Source organism: Ambystoma mexicanum, chromosome 8 (assembly GCF_040938575.1).
Source record: "Ambystoma mexicanum isolate Mex_15411 chromosome 8, UKY_AmexF1_1, whole genome shotgun sequence".
Classification (NCBI taxonomy): Eukaryota; Metazoa; Chordata; class Amphibia; order Caudata; family Ambystomatidae; genus Ambystoma; species Ambystoma mexicanum.
In genome coordinates, this window is record NC_090929.1 from 1,492,057,185 (window position 1) to 1,492,077,655 (window position 20,471).

A 20,471-nucleotide genomic window follows, 5' to 3' on the forward strand; every position below is an offset into this window, starting at 1 on the left:
AAACCACAGTGCCCGAAATTCTAGAAGGATCAGGGCGTCGGTAATGAAGTTATTAGTTACCTTTACGGCGAGGATCCCAACTAAAGCCTTCGGGGCGGCCAAAGTGGAAACCGTCAATGTACCACAAACGGACAATCAAAACTGGAGCTGGTTGACCGAGGCTCTAGTAGTAGATGCCAAAAGATCGTAACAGCCAGGAAAATTTGATGGGAAGAATCCTTTAATAGGCAGTTGGAACACACAAGGCTTTTATCGACCTGTTCTTTTGGAGGTCCTTGGCTCGAGAAAATGTTGACCTGATTTGTATGCAAGAAACTTGGCTCAGCAGTGCACCGCTCTCACCTGGTTACACGGTTCAAATTAATCCAGCTACAAAGGGGCCAAAGCCGGCCCGTGTCAGGCCAGTTAACAGCTCTAAAACTGTCGGGGAATTGGCATGTATTAACAGTGGAGAACCATAATCCATACATTTCGGTCCTTCCAATTGAGATTGTTGGACCTGATTCGAACAAACCAAAAAAGATGCTCCAGTGTAACCTTTATTGTAGCACAGCCTCATTTGAGGCAGTCGGCTTGCCTGCAATGGTTTTAGACATCGTGGATAGAGTGACAAAATGTTGGTCCGACCCCTATATAATAATCTGTGGGGACCTTAACATCCATTGCTTTTACTCTAACAAAGAACTGATCAACTTTGACAATTAAGGGGCACCTGACTCCGAGTCTAGAGGTTTGATATGGAGACAAGATCTGCTCCCTAGAAACATTGATCTTCTCAACAGGACCACAAAAAGTGATTGCCCACCAAATATCACTTGGAGAAATGCCACTGGAAGCAAAATTCTAGCTTACATCTTTGTCTCCAACAATATGGAGAAATATGTGAAAGATCTGGAGGTAATAGAAACCTTACAAAGTGATCACAACATCTTAAAATGTTCATGTTCCCACCTGAATGCTGGCTTGAAGGAAATTTACTCAGCAAGACAGTAAGTACGCCCTGGAAGAAATCGATTCCTTAACCCAGGGAGAATTAAGAGCTTGATCGATAGACTCAATACACAAATTAAGGAAACTGACCAGACTTGATGAACAATTGTTTGGACTATCCCACTCTTTTTCTTGCCTTTGGGGAATAAAGGAAAAACCATGAAAGGAGCTCTTTCTGCCCAAAACACACACAACAAACTGTTGGTCATTAAGAAAGACTCTAAATGCAATTTTAAGGCACCTAAAAAAAGGAGATTCGCACAACTGCTGCTGCAAGGGGCAAGAAATAAAAGCAAGAGTACCACAACTGGATCAAGGCACGCAAGTACGAGATGTTGCATCTTGACTCTGAAAAAATGTTAAAGAACATCGCCATAAAAAATATAAGTGAAATCTGGCAGGCAATACATGGAAGTAATGCATCCCAGGAAGCTCTCCTCATAAACGCTGTGTCATCAAGTGCCTGGAGTGAACACTTCACATCTTTGTTGCAAGACCTGGAATGTCCCTTTCAAATATCTACAGACTGGAATTCCAATGACTGGACCTTTGATACCACTAGGGAAGACATTTTAGGCCTGATTCGAAAGGCTAGTAACTCGACGGCACCTTGACCCGATGCAATGTCAAATGCGACACTCAAAGAAAACCCCCAGCTGTGGGCTTCCTTTCTTTGGACTTTGTTCAACCACATTAAAAAGGTGAAAGTTCCCTTGTCATGGAAGAAGGCAATAATAGTCCCCATTTTTAAAGAGGGGGTCCAAAACCTGCTCACAAATTATAGGCCGATTGCGTTACTTGATGTAGCTGGAAAGATCTTGGAGGCCCAATTTTGCGGGAGATTATAAAGCGGAGTGCCGCAGTGAAGATCGACATTAGACAGGCCGGATTTGTAAAAGGTGTGGGTACCGGCCTAAACGTTATCCTGGTAAACATTCTCAAGGGTACAAGAAAAAAGGAAAACCAATATAAAAATCTACCTAGCCTTCATAGATCTGGCCCAAGCTTTCGACACTGTGGACCGAACGAATATAGGGCCAAAACTAGAGCAATGGAAATGCCCAGGCGACTTATTGGATGCCGTTAAAGATCTTTACATGGGAACATCTTTGATAGTCTGACTTGACACCAGTGGCACCCTGTCGGAAACAATTGTGGCTTCGAAGGGCTTAAAGCAAGGGTGTGCGTTGGCACCTGCACTGTTTAATCTCTTTTTATCAGACGTGCAGCATGCCTTAGATACTGCAAGGTGCTTCCCTCCTAAAATCGCTGGGGAACTGTGCTGATTGCTGTACGCTGACTTTCTGGTCCTGGTGGCCAAACCCCTATTGGGCTCCAATGCCATCTGGATGCGCTATCATCTTATATAAAGGATAACGGCTTGAAAATAAATGCAAAAAAGTCGAGTCTTAATAATCGAATCCATTCCAAAAAAGGGCATAGGAAAAAACTGCTGCAACCTAAATTGAGTGAAAGTCCTTATGGTGAGTTTGATGACATATCTAGTAATGTGTGTAAATGCAAGTAGCATTGATGCTCCCAGGCTTATCCTACGCAGCAAAGTGGCGAACCTACCCTCGCAGGCAAGGATTCTGTTAAAAAAACAAATCAAAAATATCTTCCATTCTTGCTTTCTATTGAATGAAGGTGGTCCCCAACCTTACCTATGGAAGCATTCTTTTCCCTCCCAGCGACGGTATGGCCCTTATTGGAGGGATTGTTTTGGAATAAAGTACTGAGTCTCCCAAAAGGAACACCAATCCAGGCAATTAGAATGGAATTAGGTTTAACATCCCTTTATGCCACAGTTGTCTGGAAGTCTGAGTCTGTACCGAAAAAATGTGTTTCACCAGCTCCTCTATAAGGCTTCAAAATGGTGCAGGCTGCATTACAAGAAGGCAAGGAGGCCACCCTTGCTGATTGGAGAATAGGCATTTTGAAGAGCCTGGAATCCCCCAAAGACTCTATACTAACAAACCCCATGAAAGTAAAGCGCCAACTGTATGAGCAAGATTGGATAAAGACATAGGAGCATGGAACCAAATGTAAAGGCTATGGGAAAACATGGCCGAAATTTGCTCCCAAAATATCTCCAAAAATTCCTGAATCACCACTATGAGGCAATTCCTTAGGTTCAGACTTAACCTATTGTCAGATGATGGTTTTACCTCTCCAACCTCCTCCTCACCTTGACCTTCTGATGAACTGCCCTTCGAACTGGTTGGAGTCTTCCTGCACGTCGTCCTGTGGTCTGTTGAATGTCTTTCCTTTACCGCCTTCTTCTTGTCGTGTAGGTAGGGTCTAGCTGCCCCAGAGGCCACCATGACAGGGAGTGAAACCTACACAAGGTGAACCCCGAGGAGCTAAGCCCCAAAAGATATAGGGAAAAAGCCTCTGGGCAATAAAAAACCCTGTATTGTCTTCAAGCCGGTAAATGGTGTTGGGAGTATTCACACAGTCCAAGCCACGAGCAGACGTGGAACAATCCAAGAAGGCCAAGTAGAATGCTGGCACGTAGAAAGGATTTAGCGACAAGAAGGTGGTACTGATAAGGAGAAATCCGATTCAACACTACAGCTACCACTTGCTCTGTAGAGATGCGTGCCTTCGTTGATAGGGGAACGGAACCAAGGGACTGGGCAAGTCGTGTAGAATTCAGGTAGGACAGAATAAAAGAGGTAAAGTACTACTGGGAAGACGTGGACCAGATGGAGAGAATAAGTGTCTGTGGTAGAACGCTGGAAGGAAGATGACCACCCCCCCCGTACCAGAGAGAAAAAGGAAACAACCTAAAGTGAAGTCGGGTAAGTACAGAGGATAGAAGCAGAAGCGGGTAAGAGAAGCGAGCCGCTAGAAGGCGACCAGTATCCAAAACAGAAAGGGTGGAAATAACACGAAAGAGCCGGAAGGAAAGACACAAGGATAGGTGAAAGGCAGAATGTCAGAAGTCCGACCGGCACCGCAAAGGAAAAAAGAGCGAGGAGGAGCCGTTACGCTCACCTGGTTCCCACAGGGGCATCGATCGGACCCGGACAGCTGCAGTCTCCACCAACGTGATGCGTAGTGAAGAGATGACAGTATGGACTGGCCCGCCTAATCTTGTCTGCTGGACTCGTAGAAGTATTCTCCTGCAAGTGGAGAAAGGGATTTAGCCACCCGTGGACTTTAGTGATGCCCCCCCCCCCAACTGTTCTCGTTCTCCCCACTAATCACCTCCGATATCCCCTTTTGGTAACCTCACCTTTTTTAAATGATGAGCTCTCCATCCTGCATGGCATGCAGGGGCGTGTAGATACCAGTTACTTCACTGGTGTGAAGGTACTGGAGGAGTTCCGGAGGAATATTGACTCCAGTGTCTATAAAGTTCAAAGAGTTCAATATGTTCAATGTTCACTCTCTTTCCATTCCCTCGTTAGGTTGCAGCTGGGTCCAAAAGAATATTGTCTGGAGGCAGCTGATGGCATTCAGGTAAGTCTGTATTACCAAACACTGTCCGGTAAAAGTTGTATGAGTTTAACTTGCTGTTTTCTCTCCCTTTATAGGTGCGGCATAGAAAGATGCAGCGAATTAAAGGATACCTCCGGTTGTAAAGCAGGTAAGCCTATGGTGGCAAAGAGATTGTCTTTGTCGGTTTTCTCGGCTCACCTTGTTATTCCTTTTGTTTTCCCCCCAGGTGCTAGGTTTCGACGAAGAAAATGGAGGCAGCGCCGAGTTGAAAGATGCGGTGGACTGGTGAGTATAACCTGGCGCTGCTGCTGGCGAAGCGACGCGTGCTGAAATAATGTCCTTTCCAGGGTCGGATATGTGCTGGGTCTGGAATCAGGTAAAGAATCAAATAATGTCCGTGATCTAACCTCTTCTCCTTTCTTTTCCTTTTGTCTAGGAGCTCCGGATTCGAGGCGGGCGTGGCAGAAGACTGGATGCTGACTTGCAGACACGGTGAGCGTTATGCTGCTGGATGCAGAATAACACGAAGCATGAGCTGCTGTTCGGGTGTGGTTTAAATAGCCTGCAAAGTAGTCCCAGGTAAGAAGATCCCCAGAACCACACCCGAGTAAAAAATAGTCCCTGTAATAAAATAGTCCCATCCAGGCCTCACGTTGGCTTGGACTCATTTGCAGCATGGTCTGCATAAGGTAAGTAAAGTCAATGAGCCTGGCGCCTATGGCGCCAGGACTGATTTCTATGATGAGCCTGGTGCCTATGGCGCCAGGACTGATTTCTATGATGAGCCTGGCGCCTAAGGCGCCAGGACTGAATCCAAACAGCCCCCAGCTGGGTCTGTTGGGGTTTTAATGAGTATCTGGATGCCTGCTCCCGGGTCTGATGGACTCGATCCCGATTGGCAGCAGGGGCAGAACCTTATGTGCACATCGTATTTTCGTGCAATTTTCTTCCAAATAGCGTAAGTGGACAGGACAGTGTTCATCGTGTTGTATGGTACTGGATGTGGCCAATAATGACAGCTCTTAATAGGTTAGGGGATGCTAGGGCTTGTTCAACCTGTACGTGCGGTCGGATAAAGTGTGTTGTGTACCAGTGACTTAAATATTGTGCCTATGCCGCCCAGTAGTATCTCTATATCTGTAAGTGCAAACCCGCCCGTGACGTTGGTAGTATCAATGCTGCGTGGGCTACCCTTGCTGGTTTCCCCACGCACAGTAGTTCCAGAAAGAGGTTTTTAACTTTTTGAAAAAGGACTGTGGTAGGAGTAGTGGTATATTTGTGAATAGATAGGAGTTTGGGGAGAATCACCATTTTGATCAGTGAGGCCCTACCCCAGAGTGTTGGTGGGATCGACTTCCATCTGTGAACGTATTCCTGAAGAGAACCCATCGTTGTCACATATTTGTCTTTATATATATCGCTGTGATTAAGGGACATATAAATACCCAGGTACCGGACCTGGGAGATTTCCCATTTAAAGCCGTAGTCGTCTAGGAACTTAGGTGCTCGGTGTCAGAGGGAATATCACTGACTTAGAATGGTTGGTTTTTAAGGCTGAAGATATTGCTAAACTTAATCACTTCCCGCATTATCGGGTTGAGGTTAGTTTGGGGATCGTTGACGAATAAAATGACATTGTCAGAATACAGGGAGACCACTAGTTTATGGGGTCCTAGGGTAAGGCCTCTGTGAAGTTGGTAGGATCTCAACCTTGAGGTTGGGGTTCCATTATTAAGGCGAAAATGAGGGCTGATAGGGGACAGCCTTGTCTGGTGCCGCGTTCCAACCTGATGCTAGGGGATTTCGTATTGCCTAGGGTAATATAGGATTGCGGGCCATTGTAAAGCAGCGAGACCAGTTTGATAAAGAAGTTCCTGAGTCCCATTTGTTTGAGCGTTGCGAAAAGGTAGGGCCATTCGACAGAGTCGAAGGCCTTTTCGGCGTCAAGTAAGGCAGCTATTGCTTGCTGTGCTGGATCAAGTGCTTCTATGACGCTGAATAGCCTCCTGATGCCGTAGGTCGTGCTGCACCCAGGAATAAAGCCGGCTTGGTCGCCCAGCACCAGTGCGGCATGAGAAGGAGTAGCCGTGTCACTAGGATTTTGGCCAGGATTTTGTTGTCCAGGTTGATCAAGGAGATTGGCCTCTAGGAGGCGCAGTCTTCTGGGGGTTTACCTGCCTTGTGTAGCAGGATCACATTGGCTTTGCGTAGTGTGGGCGGGAGAATCCCCCGATCTAGGGCTTCTTCATAGACTTGAAGTAGTATCGGGGCTATGGTGGCTGCGAAGGTTTTATAAAATTCCCCTGTAAGGCCATCAGGGCCTGGTGCTTTGGTGTTTGGGAGATTTTTGATTGCTTCCAGAATTTCTTCCAGTGATCTAGGTGCATTTGGAGGTTCAGAGTTCGCTGGCTGCCTAGTATAGTTCGGTGTCGTTAAGGAAATTTTGCAGTACCTCAGGACACGTGGTGCTTTTGGAGCTATATAGTTCTTGATAGAAGTTAAAAAACGTGTTAACTATCTCTTCTGTCTGTGCAGACTAGGTTTCCCTGTGTTTCTTGGACATGTACCATGCGGGCAGTTTTTTTGTCGATTGTTATTAAGCGGGCCAGTAGCGCCCCTGGTTTCTGACCCTCACCGTATTGACGGATCTGATGTCTGCACCCCAGGAACTTCAGCTCATGATCGGCTGTTTCTTTATACCTCAGCAGTTCTTCTTTTAGGTCAGCTTGGGTCTGTGGTTCGTTGGAGGTGATGCACTTGGTTCGAGCTCTTTCAGACGTTGTTCACTGCAGAAATGCTCAACTTTACCTTAAACAACAATGTTTTCACATTCAACAATCGGGTATATCGACAAAAACAGGGCACGGCCATGGGCGCGATATTTGCACCATTGTATGCCAATTTATACATGGACCACTTTGAACTTGAATTTGCCTGGCAACATCCTTCATTTACAACCAACAATCATAATCTATTGGTCGCTATATAGACGACATACTGATTATTTGAAATGGCAGTCAAGATTTGCTCAAAGAATATCGTAACTATTTGAACCACAATGATTACAATCTCCAGTTCACCTTACAAGAAAGTACAACTTCAATTAGTTTCCTTGATCGGGAACTACATATAGAGAAAGATATTATCCATACAACCCTTTTTGTGAAACCAACCGCAGGTAATAGCATTTTACATGCGAAGAGCAACCACCCCAATCATGTGATCCAAAATATTCCGTATGGAGAACTGTTGAGGATTAAGCGTAATTGCACTGATAAAAAAGAATCTGAAAAACATGATGCTACAGTCTCAATTTGTAAATTTGTAGAAAGAGGCTAGGACAACCGGCATCCCTGGAAAGTGGACAACAAAACAAAGTTACGCACAAGAGCAGATTTACTCATTAACAAACCAAAAATTAGCCTATCTGACACCACAAAGAGGGTGCAGTTTATAACTACATATAGTTCTGACACACAACTTATCAGAAAAATACTGCAAAACACTGGTCTATTCTTCAACTGGACTATGATTTATTACCTTTTTTAGACGGCACACCCTGTCTAACATTTCGCAAGGCGAAAGGTTTTAATGGTAACCATATACTGTATAATAAATAAAATTCAAAAACGACTTGTTTAGAAATGAGATCCTTCCTGTAATGCGAGTTGTACTGACTCTACCTCCCATTCTTACATTTTTTGCATCTCAGCATGGAAACTGCTGTCAGTGATGCTTTGAAACGGTGCAAACCTGTTTTTGCACTATTTGTGCACCAGACTGTCCCTTTTGCTGTTCAGCAATTTGAGCCCTAGCCAGTGACATTAGTTAATATTGCTTCTATGCTAACCGAAATGCTGCTGTGCTGTGCATTTTCTTTGTGGATTTAGCAGGTTTGCTAAATAACGTTTGCGCCAGAGGCCATTGTAGTTGCCCAAAATCCCATTACAACTATCAGTCAGCATTATGTTGCTTCATTTGTGCGCTGCTGCAATGAACACCAAATTCCTGCAGTGATTACAACATGTCAAAGCAAGGGCTAATTCCCCTTATATTCCTTACCCCCAGCAGGAACCAACTTATTTAACAGTCTCCCAATTGATGTTCCTAAGGAATCACTATTTGCACTCCACATATAAATTCTACCAAATAATTAGAAAAGGTATAGTACATTTCCATATATAGACAAGAGGCAATAAAATCTGCAACAAGAACACAAAATGACATCAATCATAACAAAAATTACATATCACATGTAGGTAGTGACAAAGACAGCTATGCATTAGCTATCTTTTATCCTTGTATTAACCCCCCCCCCCCCCAGTAGTTGGTCACTGAATAGGAGCTACATGGAATGTAATTGTACACATAGGTCAAGACAATCAATGAAAGAAACCCCAATCATACTAATTTTTTTTGTATTTGTTTAATTTCACATTGCTTATTTCTCTTAGAATACATTTTCTCTAACAGTTTGGTTGAATTTGTGTATCGTGTAAATCGTATTTTTTTAGGAACCTCATTTGAGAGAGAATGTGACATACACCTTCTGCATGCATTTACCGTGCAATGTACTTATCACTGAAAAACAAATGCATTCATCAGTAAAGGGTTTTCCCAAAAAAATACATATTCTTAGTGTTGTACCTTTTTTGTTTATTTTTCAAAGCAGGAGAGAGTTGACAAAGGCATTGAGACAGATGGCTCAAACCTAAGTGGCGTGAGTGCCAAGTGTGCCTGGGATGACCTCAGCCGGCCCCCTGAAGATGAGGATGACAGCAGGAGTATCTGCATTGGAACGCAGCCGCGGCGCTTGTCTGGCAAAGGTAAATGACACCAACTGGCAAAAGATGGATTTTCTATCCCTGTGACTAGTTTAAAATAGTGATCCTATTCAGATTTATATAAATGTTATAACAAAGGCTAGTGCCCACTTTTCAGGCGATATAGACACACGAGGAATGCACTGGTCAAGAGCATTTCATAAGGCTAAACCTCCAAATGTTACCTGCCATTGAATAGCTACATGTTTGTTTTAGATGCACTTGCTTTACATGCTCTGTTGTCAAGGAGTATTGTGTTTTGTTTTATGGAAGTTGCATTTAGGCCTTGACGGGGGTGGATCATTGAATGGGATTCATGTATGATCAACACATGCTATCCAGAGTGCTCAACAGTTAGTATTTTTTTTGCCATCCATTTTGGTCCCAGTGGTAGAGTGGAGTAAAAAGAAAAGATGCATTTGACCCTTTTCGAGGCAGCGGTGGGGATTTTTCTGTTACCGTCCCGACAGCACTTTGTTTAAATAATTAATGTAATGCTTTTTGAAAATGCTGATTTTCGTGTGTTTTCACGGTCTTGCGTCCATGAATAAAGACTCCATTTAAATTGTTGATATTCTGTAACTCTAGGCTGTGGTGGGTAGACAAAACTGTTGCATATCAATGTTCACATGTACTTCGAGGGGATTTGGACCTCCGACGTATTCCATATCTATGACAGTAATCACCACAGCTGTGCTGCTTCGGAAAATCTTTCTGCGTCGATGACGTCGATACGCCGCTCTCGAGGACTTCCTCTGATGGCCAACATCACTGGATGTTATAAGTAGGACACATGACGCCCGTAGCCTCAGTTCCATTTTCCAGCTTACGTCCAAAGCCTTGCGGGAGCGCAAGAAGAAACTGTTGGTCGGTAAGGTGTCCAAGCCCTGGAAGTCGAGGTCCACTGGGCTTTCGACGGACGATTCGAGGGGCGACTCTCTGCATCGTCGTCGTAAGTCTAGGGGGTCTTGGTCCCGGAGTGGGTCCCGCCACTCCTCTGCCTCTTCGAGGCACTCGCGGAAGCGCCGTCATCGGTTGCCTTCCCCGTCCTCGTCCGAGGACTCCGCCCGTCGGCGGGTGGTTTATCTCACCAAGCATGCGACTCCGGAGGAATGGGCTTTCTTCGCTAAGAAAATGCTGGCGATTCTTGAATCGCAGGGCACCGGTCCATCCGCGCCTCTGAGTGGGGTCGGGCGTGACCGTACTAGAGACACTGCTCGTACGCCTTCGGGCTCGGGTGGTCTGCACGATTCATGGGAAAGGTCCCGCTTGGACAAGGGGAATCATTCTAGTCATGCCCGTTCCAGGTCCCGGTCCTCGACACGCTCGAGACCGTGTGCACCTGTGACGTCTTCGAAGAAGACGTCGACGCCTGTTGTGCCGAGGTTGTCGAGGGACTCTCGAGGCTCCGCCTCTGTGGAAGTCGTCGACGCCGTCGGCGCCCAGGCTGTCGAAGGACACGCTCAGGGCTCTGCCCTCGAGGCCTGTGTCGACGCCGTTGATGCTGTCGGCGCCGCATTCTGCGTCGACACAGATTCACTCGACGCCTTTTGAGGCTGTTTCGATGGGAGTACCCTGGGGTACGGTGGAACCCCCTAGAAAGGCTCTGGCCAAGGCCAAGCATGGCTTTGTTCCCCATTCATTGCCTACTTTCCACCATCTTGATTACATTTCGGAGGTGGATGAGGCCTCTGATGATGGCATGGTTTCTGATATGGTGCCAGATGAGATTATCTCGGGACATAGTCAGATTGAGGACCTGCGTCGGTCACTGCACGACGCCAGTGGTCTGGACACCTCTCCGGAGGTGGAGTTTTGTAGGCCTGAGCCTGGCACCCATGCCGACTCCTCGTACTTATGTCAAGGGTCACCGAGTACTTGGGGTGGTCTGCTCCCCCAGGGTATTTTCTTCAGGATAACCTCACAGATATCCTCGACCAAGGCCCACCAACTGACCCGGTACTGCTGTTCCATATGGCTCTACAGAGGAGGGTGGCGGCGGCTTGGACGGCTCTGGAGAGTCTCCCGGCAGTGGGTAATTCTTTGCCGCGAAAATACCACCCAGCCAGTACCGGCCCTGCTACTTGACCAAGCACCCCACTCCGGAGAGTTTGGTGGTGCACGCGGCTACGGCCCCAGCAAAGCAGGCGTCGTATCCTACCATCCCTCCTGATAGGGACGACAAGCGTTTTGATGGTTGGGCGAGGAAAGTGTTTTCTTCAGGGGGTATGGCTCTTCAGGCTGCCAACTCTGTATGTGCCTTGTCACTTTTCACGCACACTCTGTAGAACTGTGTTTCCTTAGTGGCTGAACATATTCCCAAAGGGGACGAACAGGATGGTTTTCTTGCTATGGTCCAGGATGGCAAGGATGCCATGTGTGAGGCCGTTCAGTCGGGTTTGGACATGTCAGATTGCGTCAGCCGGTCCATGGCGGCGAGCACCATAATACGCAGGTTTGCGTGGTTGCGGAAGTCAGGGTTTGCTCCTGATGTGCAAGCCCGGCTCCTCAACATGCCCTTTGATGGTGTCCATCTTTTTGGCAGCAAGGCTGAAGAGAGCCTTGAGAGGTTGCAGACCTCAAAAGCTGCAGCGAAGTCATTGGGCTCTGCAGTTCGCCAACCTCTGCCTTTTCGTCCTAGGAGACAGCAATGGAGGGGAAGTTCCTTTCGTTATTACTCAGCCTTTGGTAAAGCGAAAAGGAGCTGCTAGTCAAAGGGGCCACCGTAGGAGTGCCAGAGGTGGAAAGCAAGGTACTCGAGGTGCCAAGGCCGCTCGGGCTGTTGCCTCTTTGCCCTCAGGCAATGCTGCAGCCGCTTCAGCTCAGTCACAAGGCCATGTCCCATGGTTCGCCGGTTGGGGGAAGGCTGGCGCAGAATCTTGTCGAATGGCATGCCATTACTTCAGATGTGTGGGTTCTGGAGATCATAGCGCACGGCTACTGTCTTCCTTTCCGGCAGAGGCCTCACGACAATTCACCAGGGAACCTCTCTTTGAAGAGTCTGGATCCGCTCATTGCGCAGGAAATTCAATCCCTGCTGGAGAAAGGCGCCATAGAACTGGTGCCTGTAGCGGAGAGGAACAAGGAATGGTATTCCCTTTATTTTTTGATTTCCAAGAAAGCCGGGGGATTGAGATCCATCATGGACTTGCGCGGATTGAACAAACTCCTCAGGAAGGACAAGTTCAAGATGGTTACTCTTTCTCAAGTCCTCCAGGCCCTTCAACCTCAGGAATGGTTGGTGTCTCTCGACCTCAAGGATGCTTATTTTCATGTGCTGATCCATCCAAAGCACAAGAAGTACCTGAGGTTTGTGGTTGGCGACTCGCACTTTCAGTTTCGGGTCCTGCCATTCAGTATGACCTCCGCCCGAGGGTCTTCAGCAAGCTCATGGTAGTGGTGGCAGCGCATCTCAGGAAAGGGGGGATTCACGTCTCCCCCTACCTGGACAATTGGTTGAACAGGGCGCGCTCTCCCGAGCAAGTCCTGGATCATCTGTCCGTCACCTGCCACTCCCTCCACAAGTTGGGCTTCTCCCTCAACTTAAAGAAGTCCCACTTGACGCCAACTCAGAGGCTCCAGTACATCGGAGCAGTGCTCGACACGTCCCTGGGGCAGTGTTTTCCTCCCCAGGTGAGGGCTCATCGCATTAAGCAGAAGGTGCAAAAGTTCTAACATGCCCAGAGTCTCCCTGCGTTCGAGTTCTTGAGATTGCTCGGCCTCATGGCATCCTGCATTCTTCTGGTGCCAGAGGCCAGGTTGCGAATGAGATCTTTGCAATGGGCACCCAAGCTCCAGTGGTTTCAGTACTCCGGCAGGATGGCGGACCCCGTTCAGGTGCCACCCTTGGTCGCTCAGGACGTTCTGTAGTGGGCCGTCGAAGGCAATCTGATGAAGGGGGCTCCATTTTGGCTACCCTGGCCGGAGGTGATGATCGTGACGGACGCATCCCTCACGGGATGGGGAGCTCATGCCAACGAGTTGACAGTCAGAGGTCGTTGGTCTCCGTCGGAGTCCAGACTCCATATCAATCTGTTGGAGCTGAGGGCCGTCAGGCTTGCCCTGAAGGCTTTTCTGCCAACTGTGCGAGGAAAGAATGTCCTGATTCTGACGGGACAACACAGTGGCCATGTACTACCTCAACAAAAAGGGGGGGCAGGGTCACTTCCTCTGTGCAGGGAGGAGATGCAGCTCTGGTTCTGGGCAATCCAACAGGAAATTTCGGTCTCAGCAGTTCATCTGGGCGGAGAAGAAAACGAGACGGCGGACGCTATGAGCAGGCAGAGCGCGATCTCTCAAGAGTGGGAGTTGGCTCAGGAGATTCTCCTGGAGATCTTCGCCCTTTGGGGGACCCCTCAAGTGGATCTCTTCGCCTCCAGTGTCCACCGGAAGTGCGAAGTTTCTGCTCGCGGGAATTTCCTCCAAGAGGAGCCTTAGGAGACGCGTTCGTGATGGAGTGGTCATTCCCACTGCTGTACGCATTTCCTCCAGTCCCCGTTATTCTGCAAGTGCTGCGGAGGTTACGGAGGTTCGGTTCCCGGATGATCCTCATTGCTCTGGCATGGGCCAGGATGACGTGGTACCCAGACCTCTCGACTTGTCCATCTGGCCTCCACGTCGTCTTCCCTACCGAGACAATCTGCTCTCACGGGAGGAGGGTCAGGTTCTCCATCCAGAGGTCAGATCCCTCAACCTTCACGCTTGGCTTCTGAAAGGTTGAGGTATAAGGATTGGGACCTCCCTGAAGATGTGATGGAGGTGTTGCTTTCATCCAGATGGCCGGCAACAAAGTCCCTGTACCGTTGCCGTTGGAGAAAGTTCTGCGACTGGTGCAGGGTTAAGAACGTGGATCCTTTTTCATGTGACATTCCTGTGGTTCTGTCTTTTTTTGCTTTCTTTGGCCTGCAAGTGGGTACCGTTAAAGGTTACCTGGCGGCGCTGTCCATATTTAAGCGCTCATCTGAAGAGTGTTCTTATTTTAAAAGTCCTTTAATTTCTCAGCTTCTAAAAGGGCTCATTAATGTGTCCCCTCCGTCACCTTTCCAGGTGCCCAGTTGGGATTTGAACCTTGTTCTCAAGTTTCTAATGGGTGCTCCATTTGAGCCTTTGCATTCCTGCCCTTTTAGACTGTTAACTCTTAAAAATGTATTTTTAGTTGCCGTCACTTCCCTTCGCAGAGTGAGTTACAGGCACTTTCAGTTAAGCCACCCTTCACTGTGTTTCACAAGGACAGGGTTGTCCTTAGAGTCCATCCTTCCTTTCTTCCGAAGGTGGTGTCGTAATTTCATTTAAGCCAGAAGGTTATTCTTCCGGCATTTTATCCTCCTCCACATCCTGGTAAGGAAGAGGAGAGGCTCCATAGGCTGGCCCCTAGGAGAGCTTTAAGATTTTATATTTCACGCATGTCCCGGCTCAGAGTGGACGATCAACTCCTTTATTGGTTACGCTGGAAGGGGTTTGGGACAAGCTGTTACTAAGCAGACTTTGTCTCGATGGATTATCCTGGCAATTTCTGAATGTTACCGCTTGGCGGGTAAGGACCCTCCGATAGGCTTGTAGGCCCATTCTACCAGGGGTATGGCTGCCTCTACTGCCCTGCAGAGGGGTGTTCCTATTCGTAACATCTGTGATGCAGCCACCTGGGCTTCGGTCCATACTTTTGTACGTCACTACTCCCTCGATTGTATCCATAGGCGGGATCTGGCCTTTGGCAAGGCAGTACTTTACTCTGCAATTTGATTGGGCATTCTAAATGTCTATATTCTAAATTCTTTTTCCCACCTCCTTACGTTGGTACTGCTTTGGGAGTCTGTCATAGATATGGAATACGTCGGAAGTACCCAATCCCCTCGAAGAACAAGTTACTCTCTTACCTGGTAACGTTCTTTCGATGGGATGGTCCGACGACGTATTCCATATTGCTCCCTCCCTGCCTTACCCGCTATAGAATTTCTTATGCAATGGCAGCTTAGTGTCCGCAAGGCTTTGTGTGGTCAGACTGGCAGAAGACTGGTGCCACACGTTCTGGGAAAAAACTACAACTGAGGCTATGGGCGTTGTGCGTCCTACCATAACATCCACTGACGTCGGCCGTCGGAGGAGGTCCTCGAGGGCAGCTCATCGACGCAGGACGCAGACGCCGAAAGATTTTCCGAAGCAGCACAGCTGTGGTGATTACTGTCATAGATATGGAATACGTCGTCAGACCATCCCATCGAAAGAACGTTACCAGGTAAGAGAGTAACTTGTTCGTTGGATGGATGAGAAATATGTAAATAGTTAGTGCTGAGTAGTATGGAGCTTTCATGTTGGACAAGGAAGAAACGTGTATATAGTTGTCTAATGAGTAATGGAGTAATTCCATAATGGAACATGCAGTTATGATGTAATGTGTCTTTCTGAGAATGTGGAATGTGTAGTTTTGAATGTGAGCTGGTAGTGTTAGTTTCCAAAGAATATACCTCGGGGGTAGGGAGGTGCAATCTGACGCCCATTGCTGCCTAATACCTCAGCAAATATGTATCTCAGGGCGGTGTGCACCGTGCGCTGTGTCACTGCCAAATTGCTATGCTATGGACACACAAACATAAGACACAAAGAAAACACATGAATCAATCTGAATTATAACAATGGAATACATTTATTCATATATAGCAAGGCATAATAAACACTAATAGCAAAACCGAATTTGCATCCTTTTTGCTTTGGGTGCAAATCTATAATGCAATGCAAGCCTTTCAGGCTTCTAATGCAAGCGTTCCAATAGCAACAAAGCGTCAGCATTCCTCTCCAATCCACACCACACTTCACACTGTGTGTGCGCGCATATTTCTCTTTCTGCCAGCATGTCAACAACCTATCTCTAGTGTGTGCAAATCTCAACAACACAGCTTCCCACTCAAAAGGTCTTTACTCCTCTTTTCTGCATGAATTGCAGGCAGCCCCCACCGATCTGCATTGGGCTGATCCCAAGTCTCACACCGTGCCCCTTTCTCCTTTTCAGCTCCCTCTGCCAATCTGGTCTCCTGCCAAAGCTCCCTGCCAGATCGATCTCATCTGTTCTCCCAGAATGCTTCCCCAAGCTGCATGTCAGCCGATTCTCCAAAAGCTTCTATGCCAAACCGCCTCCAAAATGCTACCCAAACGCCTCTCATATACATATACTACTGCTCATTTCAGGCTTCCAGTTAGTGTCAATTCACGTCACTGTTTCTCCATGGTTACATGGTAAAACTCTCTTTTGTCAAACCAGCATTTCTAAATCCAGACAGCGCCTGGAGGTCTGTGTACGCATCTTGTTCTATCTCCATGTCCAGTGTGTTCTTAGGCACCGTGACATTGCATCCTATCTTGTCTGTATTCTATGGCCTTCTCCTGTCTGGGTTTACGAAACCATACCATCCTCCCATTTCTCCATTCACTGTCAGCTCTTAGAAATCCCTCTCTCCTTGCATATGTCTGTGAAAAGGACCCCCTGCGAATGCCCCCACCTTTCTGTCTGCGAGTAACCCAGGGATGCTGATAAGCTTCCTTCTCTCTGTTTCTACATGGGCAAGAGTTACATCTTATCTATATCTGCCAAGAAACTGTTTACACATTCCAATCTTTCACAGTGTACCATAACAATGTCTCTGCATAACAGCTTCAAGTGTGTCTCTGCGAAATGGCTTCAAAATGCCAGCTACGTGCTCTATAATGCCTAAAGCATTCACTCAAACCAAGCGCTATACCATGGCTCAATGCATACTTCGAAGTGCACACTCATGCATGTGTCTAAATGCATACAAAATACATATGTCTAAACATGTCTCTACAAGGCACTTCATATAACTAGTCCTCATTCTCTAGCAAATGCATACAAAATGGCAGAATAATATGGATAATGGATATATCTGTCTCTGCAACTGGCTCTGAAATTGGCTCATGACAACATACAACAGGCCATATATATATATTTCTCCAGCATGGGGTCTGGCATGGATTCACATGCTCATGAATATTCCCCGTTGTCAGGCCGGGAATCCTCGGTATAGAAAAAATCAGTATCAGTATCGGTTTCGTTTCTGATCTGTCTTTCTCAGTAGTAACCAATCACTGGTCTCTGGGTCCTACTGCCCCCAGCCAATGACTGCCCTCTCCCTAAGCCCTGCCCTGGCAGCCATCCTCAGATTTTTACCGCACGTTCAAGTGTTGGGAGTCCTCGTGCTTAGCTCTCGAGCTGTTGCTGCGTTTCCGCGCTTTTTTCGGGAGATTTTCTCATTTTTTCATTTAAATAGAGCCTCAAGCTCCACCGTTTCTACATCCGATGAACGGGGATCCGTTTCGGAGTTTCTACGCCCCTCAAGGGTGAAGATTTCGTCGAGTTACGCTTTTGGAGGATTACAGAAGTTCCGAGGACTACCCCGGACATGGCCCAGGAGAAAGGGAGCTTGATGCCCGGGAAGCTGTTCAGGACCTGCCCTGGATGCCAGTTTCAGAACGTTTTCAAGGGGGACGAGCATTCGTTATGCCTCTGTCTCCATGAGGACAAGACGCACAAGGAAAAGGACTGCGCGTTTTGTGGGAACATGCCGGAGCGGACCATGAAGGATCGCCACCTCCGTCTCGCCAACTGGCTGGAAGGTAAGAGCCCGCCAGGCGAGAAGAAGAAAAAGAAGTCCGAGCGGTCTTCTAAGTCCTGTGAGGGTGCTCCGGCGACGGGGGCCCAACAAAAGGCTAAGCACCGCGAGTGCGCGGGCACCGGGAGCGCCGAACGGTCGGGCTCCTTGGCTGCCAGGCAGGGCGCATCCTCCCCGGTGCCATCAACCACGAGCCAACACTCTGGCTCGGGTAAGAGGAAGTCCGAGAACCTGGCGAAGCTTCTAGAGAGGCCCCGGTCGATCTCGAAGATTACGGCAGAGGGGGAGCGAGGCACGGACCCTCCCCCCAAGGTGAAGGCCCCAGGCATACAGAAGGTGACTTTGGCCTTAATTCACCCTGCTAAGACCTCGATTGAGGATGTCGCCGCGGCCCTGGCTCGGCCTGTGGAGGCTACACCAGTGGAGGGGCCCTCAGGACCCAGAGTCTCCCTGCCACCGCGGAGGGAGTCGTCTTTCAGGCCCATCGAGAAGACCCCCACAAAGTCCTCGTTGGAAAGGGTGGGGGGAGGGGTTGGTGGCCGTCGTGGATACGGACACGACCTCCGAAGAGGAGCTCATCCAAGTCGTGGAGGAGGCCCAGCCCATCGGGAGGGATCCCGACGAGGGCGACGGTGACGCAGACGAGGCTCCTCAAGAGCCCTCGCTCCCGTCGTTTCCGGCGCAGCAGGACACCTCGGCGGCCATTTTGTCAGCCATCCAGTCCTTATGCTCGGAGATAAGGACTAGGTTGCCCCTTGCCCCGACGGAGGTACCTGAGCCAGACCTGACGGGGGAACGGAGCCAGGACCTTCGGAGAGCCCACCACTTAAGAGGATACATCCTAGGCCTCCTCTCCCGCCTCTGCGGCCTTCTCTGCCTTCCCCCCGGTCCACTACCCACGGGGATGATACAGGAATGGATACGACTGCGACGGGTAAGGATGACGACAGGGGCGACGACGGGGCGTGTTCCCCGTCGCCCCCTGCACGGGCGTCCCCACCCGACGAGATTGGATCCTTCCATGCTATGATTTCCAAGGCATCCGAGCTCTTCCAGCTCTGCCCCGAAGAAAAGAAGGAAGGAAGGGTTGCTTTACCAACGGCGCAAGGCTAAAAGGAAGACGGTCCTCGCCGTACCGCTTCTTGATGACATCTGGGATGATGGGCTCGCCCACCTCAAGAACCCTGCCACAGCTCCTGCGAAGAGGGACCGGTACGAGAAGTACCGGGTCCCCGACGCTGCCCCCTTGTGCCTTAGGGCGCAACCTACCCCGGATTCAGTCGTTTCGGCGGCGGCCAAGAAGAAAGCGGGAGGGGGGGGCATCGGCCTCGACTTCAACCTCCCCGCCGGACGGCGAGGATAGGAAGCTGGATGCGATGGGACGACGGGTCATCTCATCTGCAGCGACGACCATCAAGGCGGCCAACGCCCTGGCCATCGTAGCCCGCTACGACATGGAGTTATGGTTCAAGATCGCCCCTCTGTTGGATTTCCTTCCGGACGCCAAGAGGATTGAGGCCCTGGAAATCTTACAGGAAGGTGAGATTGCCTCGGACCACGCCATTACGGTGGCTACGGACATCGCCGACACCGGTTTCCGTCCGTTAGGCAACGGCGTTTGCCTGAGACGACGAGGATGGCCCAAGGCGACGGATTTCCGCCAGGACATACAGACCAAGGTTTTGGACATGCCCTTCGATGGGAACAACCTTTTTGGCAAGGCGGTTGATGAGTCCCTTCAGGCGATCAAGACGGACACGGAGACGGCCCGTGCACTGGGTGTGCTCCAACAGCGAACGCCGTCCTTTCGGAGTTCCGGAGGCAGACAGGGTGTCTCCAAGGGAGCCGGCAGCAGCTCCTCTACGTACCGTCAAGCGGCAAGATCTTTTTCGCAGGAGGCCTACAGGGGACGCGGCAAGTCAGGTGGATCCCGCCGTCGTCGCAAGGGTGGTCAAGGAGGCAAAGCGGCCTCCAAGCAAGATTGAACTGACTGTCGGGTCTGGCCCCCGCCGAAGCACCCCGGTGGGAGGCCGGCTGACGAAGTTCATCGGCGTGTGGGAGTCCATCTCCACTGACCGTTGGGTGCTGGACGCCCTGGCCCTGGGGCACGCCCTCGAGTTCCACAAGAGGTGCCCCCGCATTCCTCCCGTGGCCAGGAAGGAAAATCACGTCCCTCAACTGCTGTTGGAAGTAAGGGCGATGCTCCAGAAAGGTGCCATCGAGCTCGTTCCCAAGATTCTTCGGGGCTCCGGAGTTTACTTAAGATACTTCCTCGTAAAGAAGAAGACAGGAGGATGGAGTCCCATCCTGGACCTGCGACGACTAAACAAATACATCAAGGCACAGAAGTTCCGGATGGTCACCCTCCAGCACATGCTGGGACAGCTGGAGGAGGGCGATTTCCTGTCGTCGCTGGACTTGGAGGATGCATACTTCCACATCCCTATTCTAAAGAGAAACCCAAAAGTTCCTCAGGTTCGTGGTCAAAGGGCAGCACTACCAGTTCAAGGCCCACCCGTTCGGATTAAAATCGGGACCCAGGGTGTTCACCAAGTGCCTAGCACCGTGGCGGCGCGGCTGCGCCTGCAGGGGA

General features: G+C 49.1%; 1 protein-coding gene across 3 annotated transcripts in view; it reads left to right on the forward strand.

Moving 5' to 3' along the window:
- SUFU (SUFU negative regulator of hedgehog signaling) overlaps positions 1-20,471 on the forward strand; it is a 988,972-nt gene that overhangs the window by 473,269 nt on the left and 495,232 nt on the right. For 2 of the 3 annotated variants that reach the window (XM_069611675.1, XM_069611676.1), the window contains one exon: positions 9,110-9,263. In XM_069611675.1, the coding sequence (XP_069467776.1) occupies positions 9,110-9,263 (154 nt within the window). Of the gene's footprint in view, positions 1-9,106; positions 9,264-20,471 lie in introns of all 3 variants that reach the window. The other variant, XM_069611674.1, reaches the window with a different exon arrangement.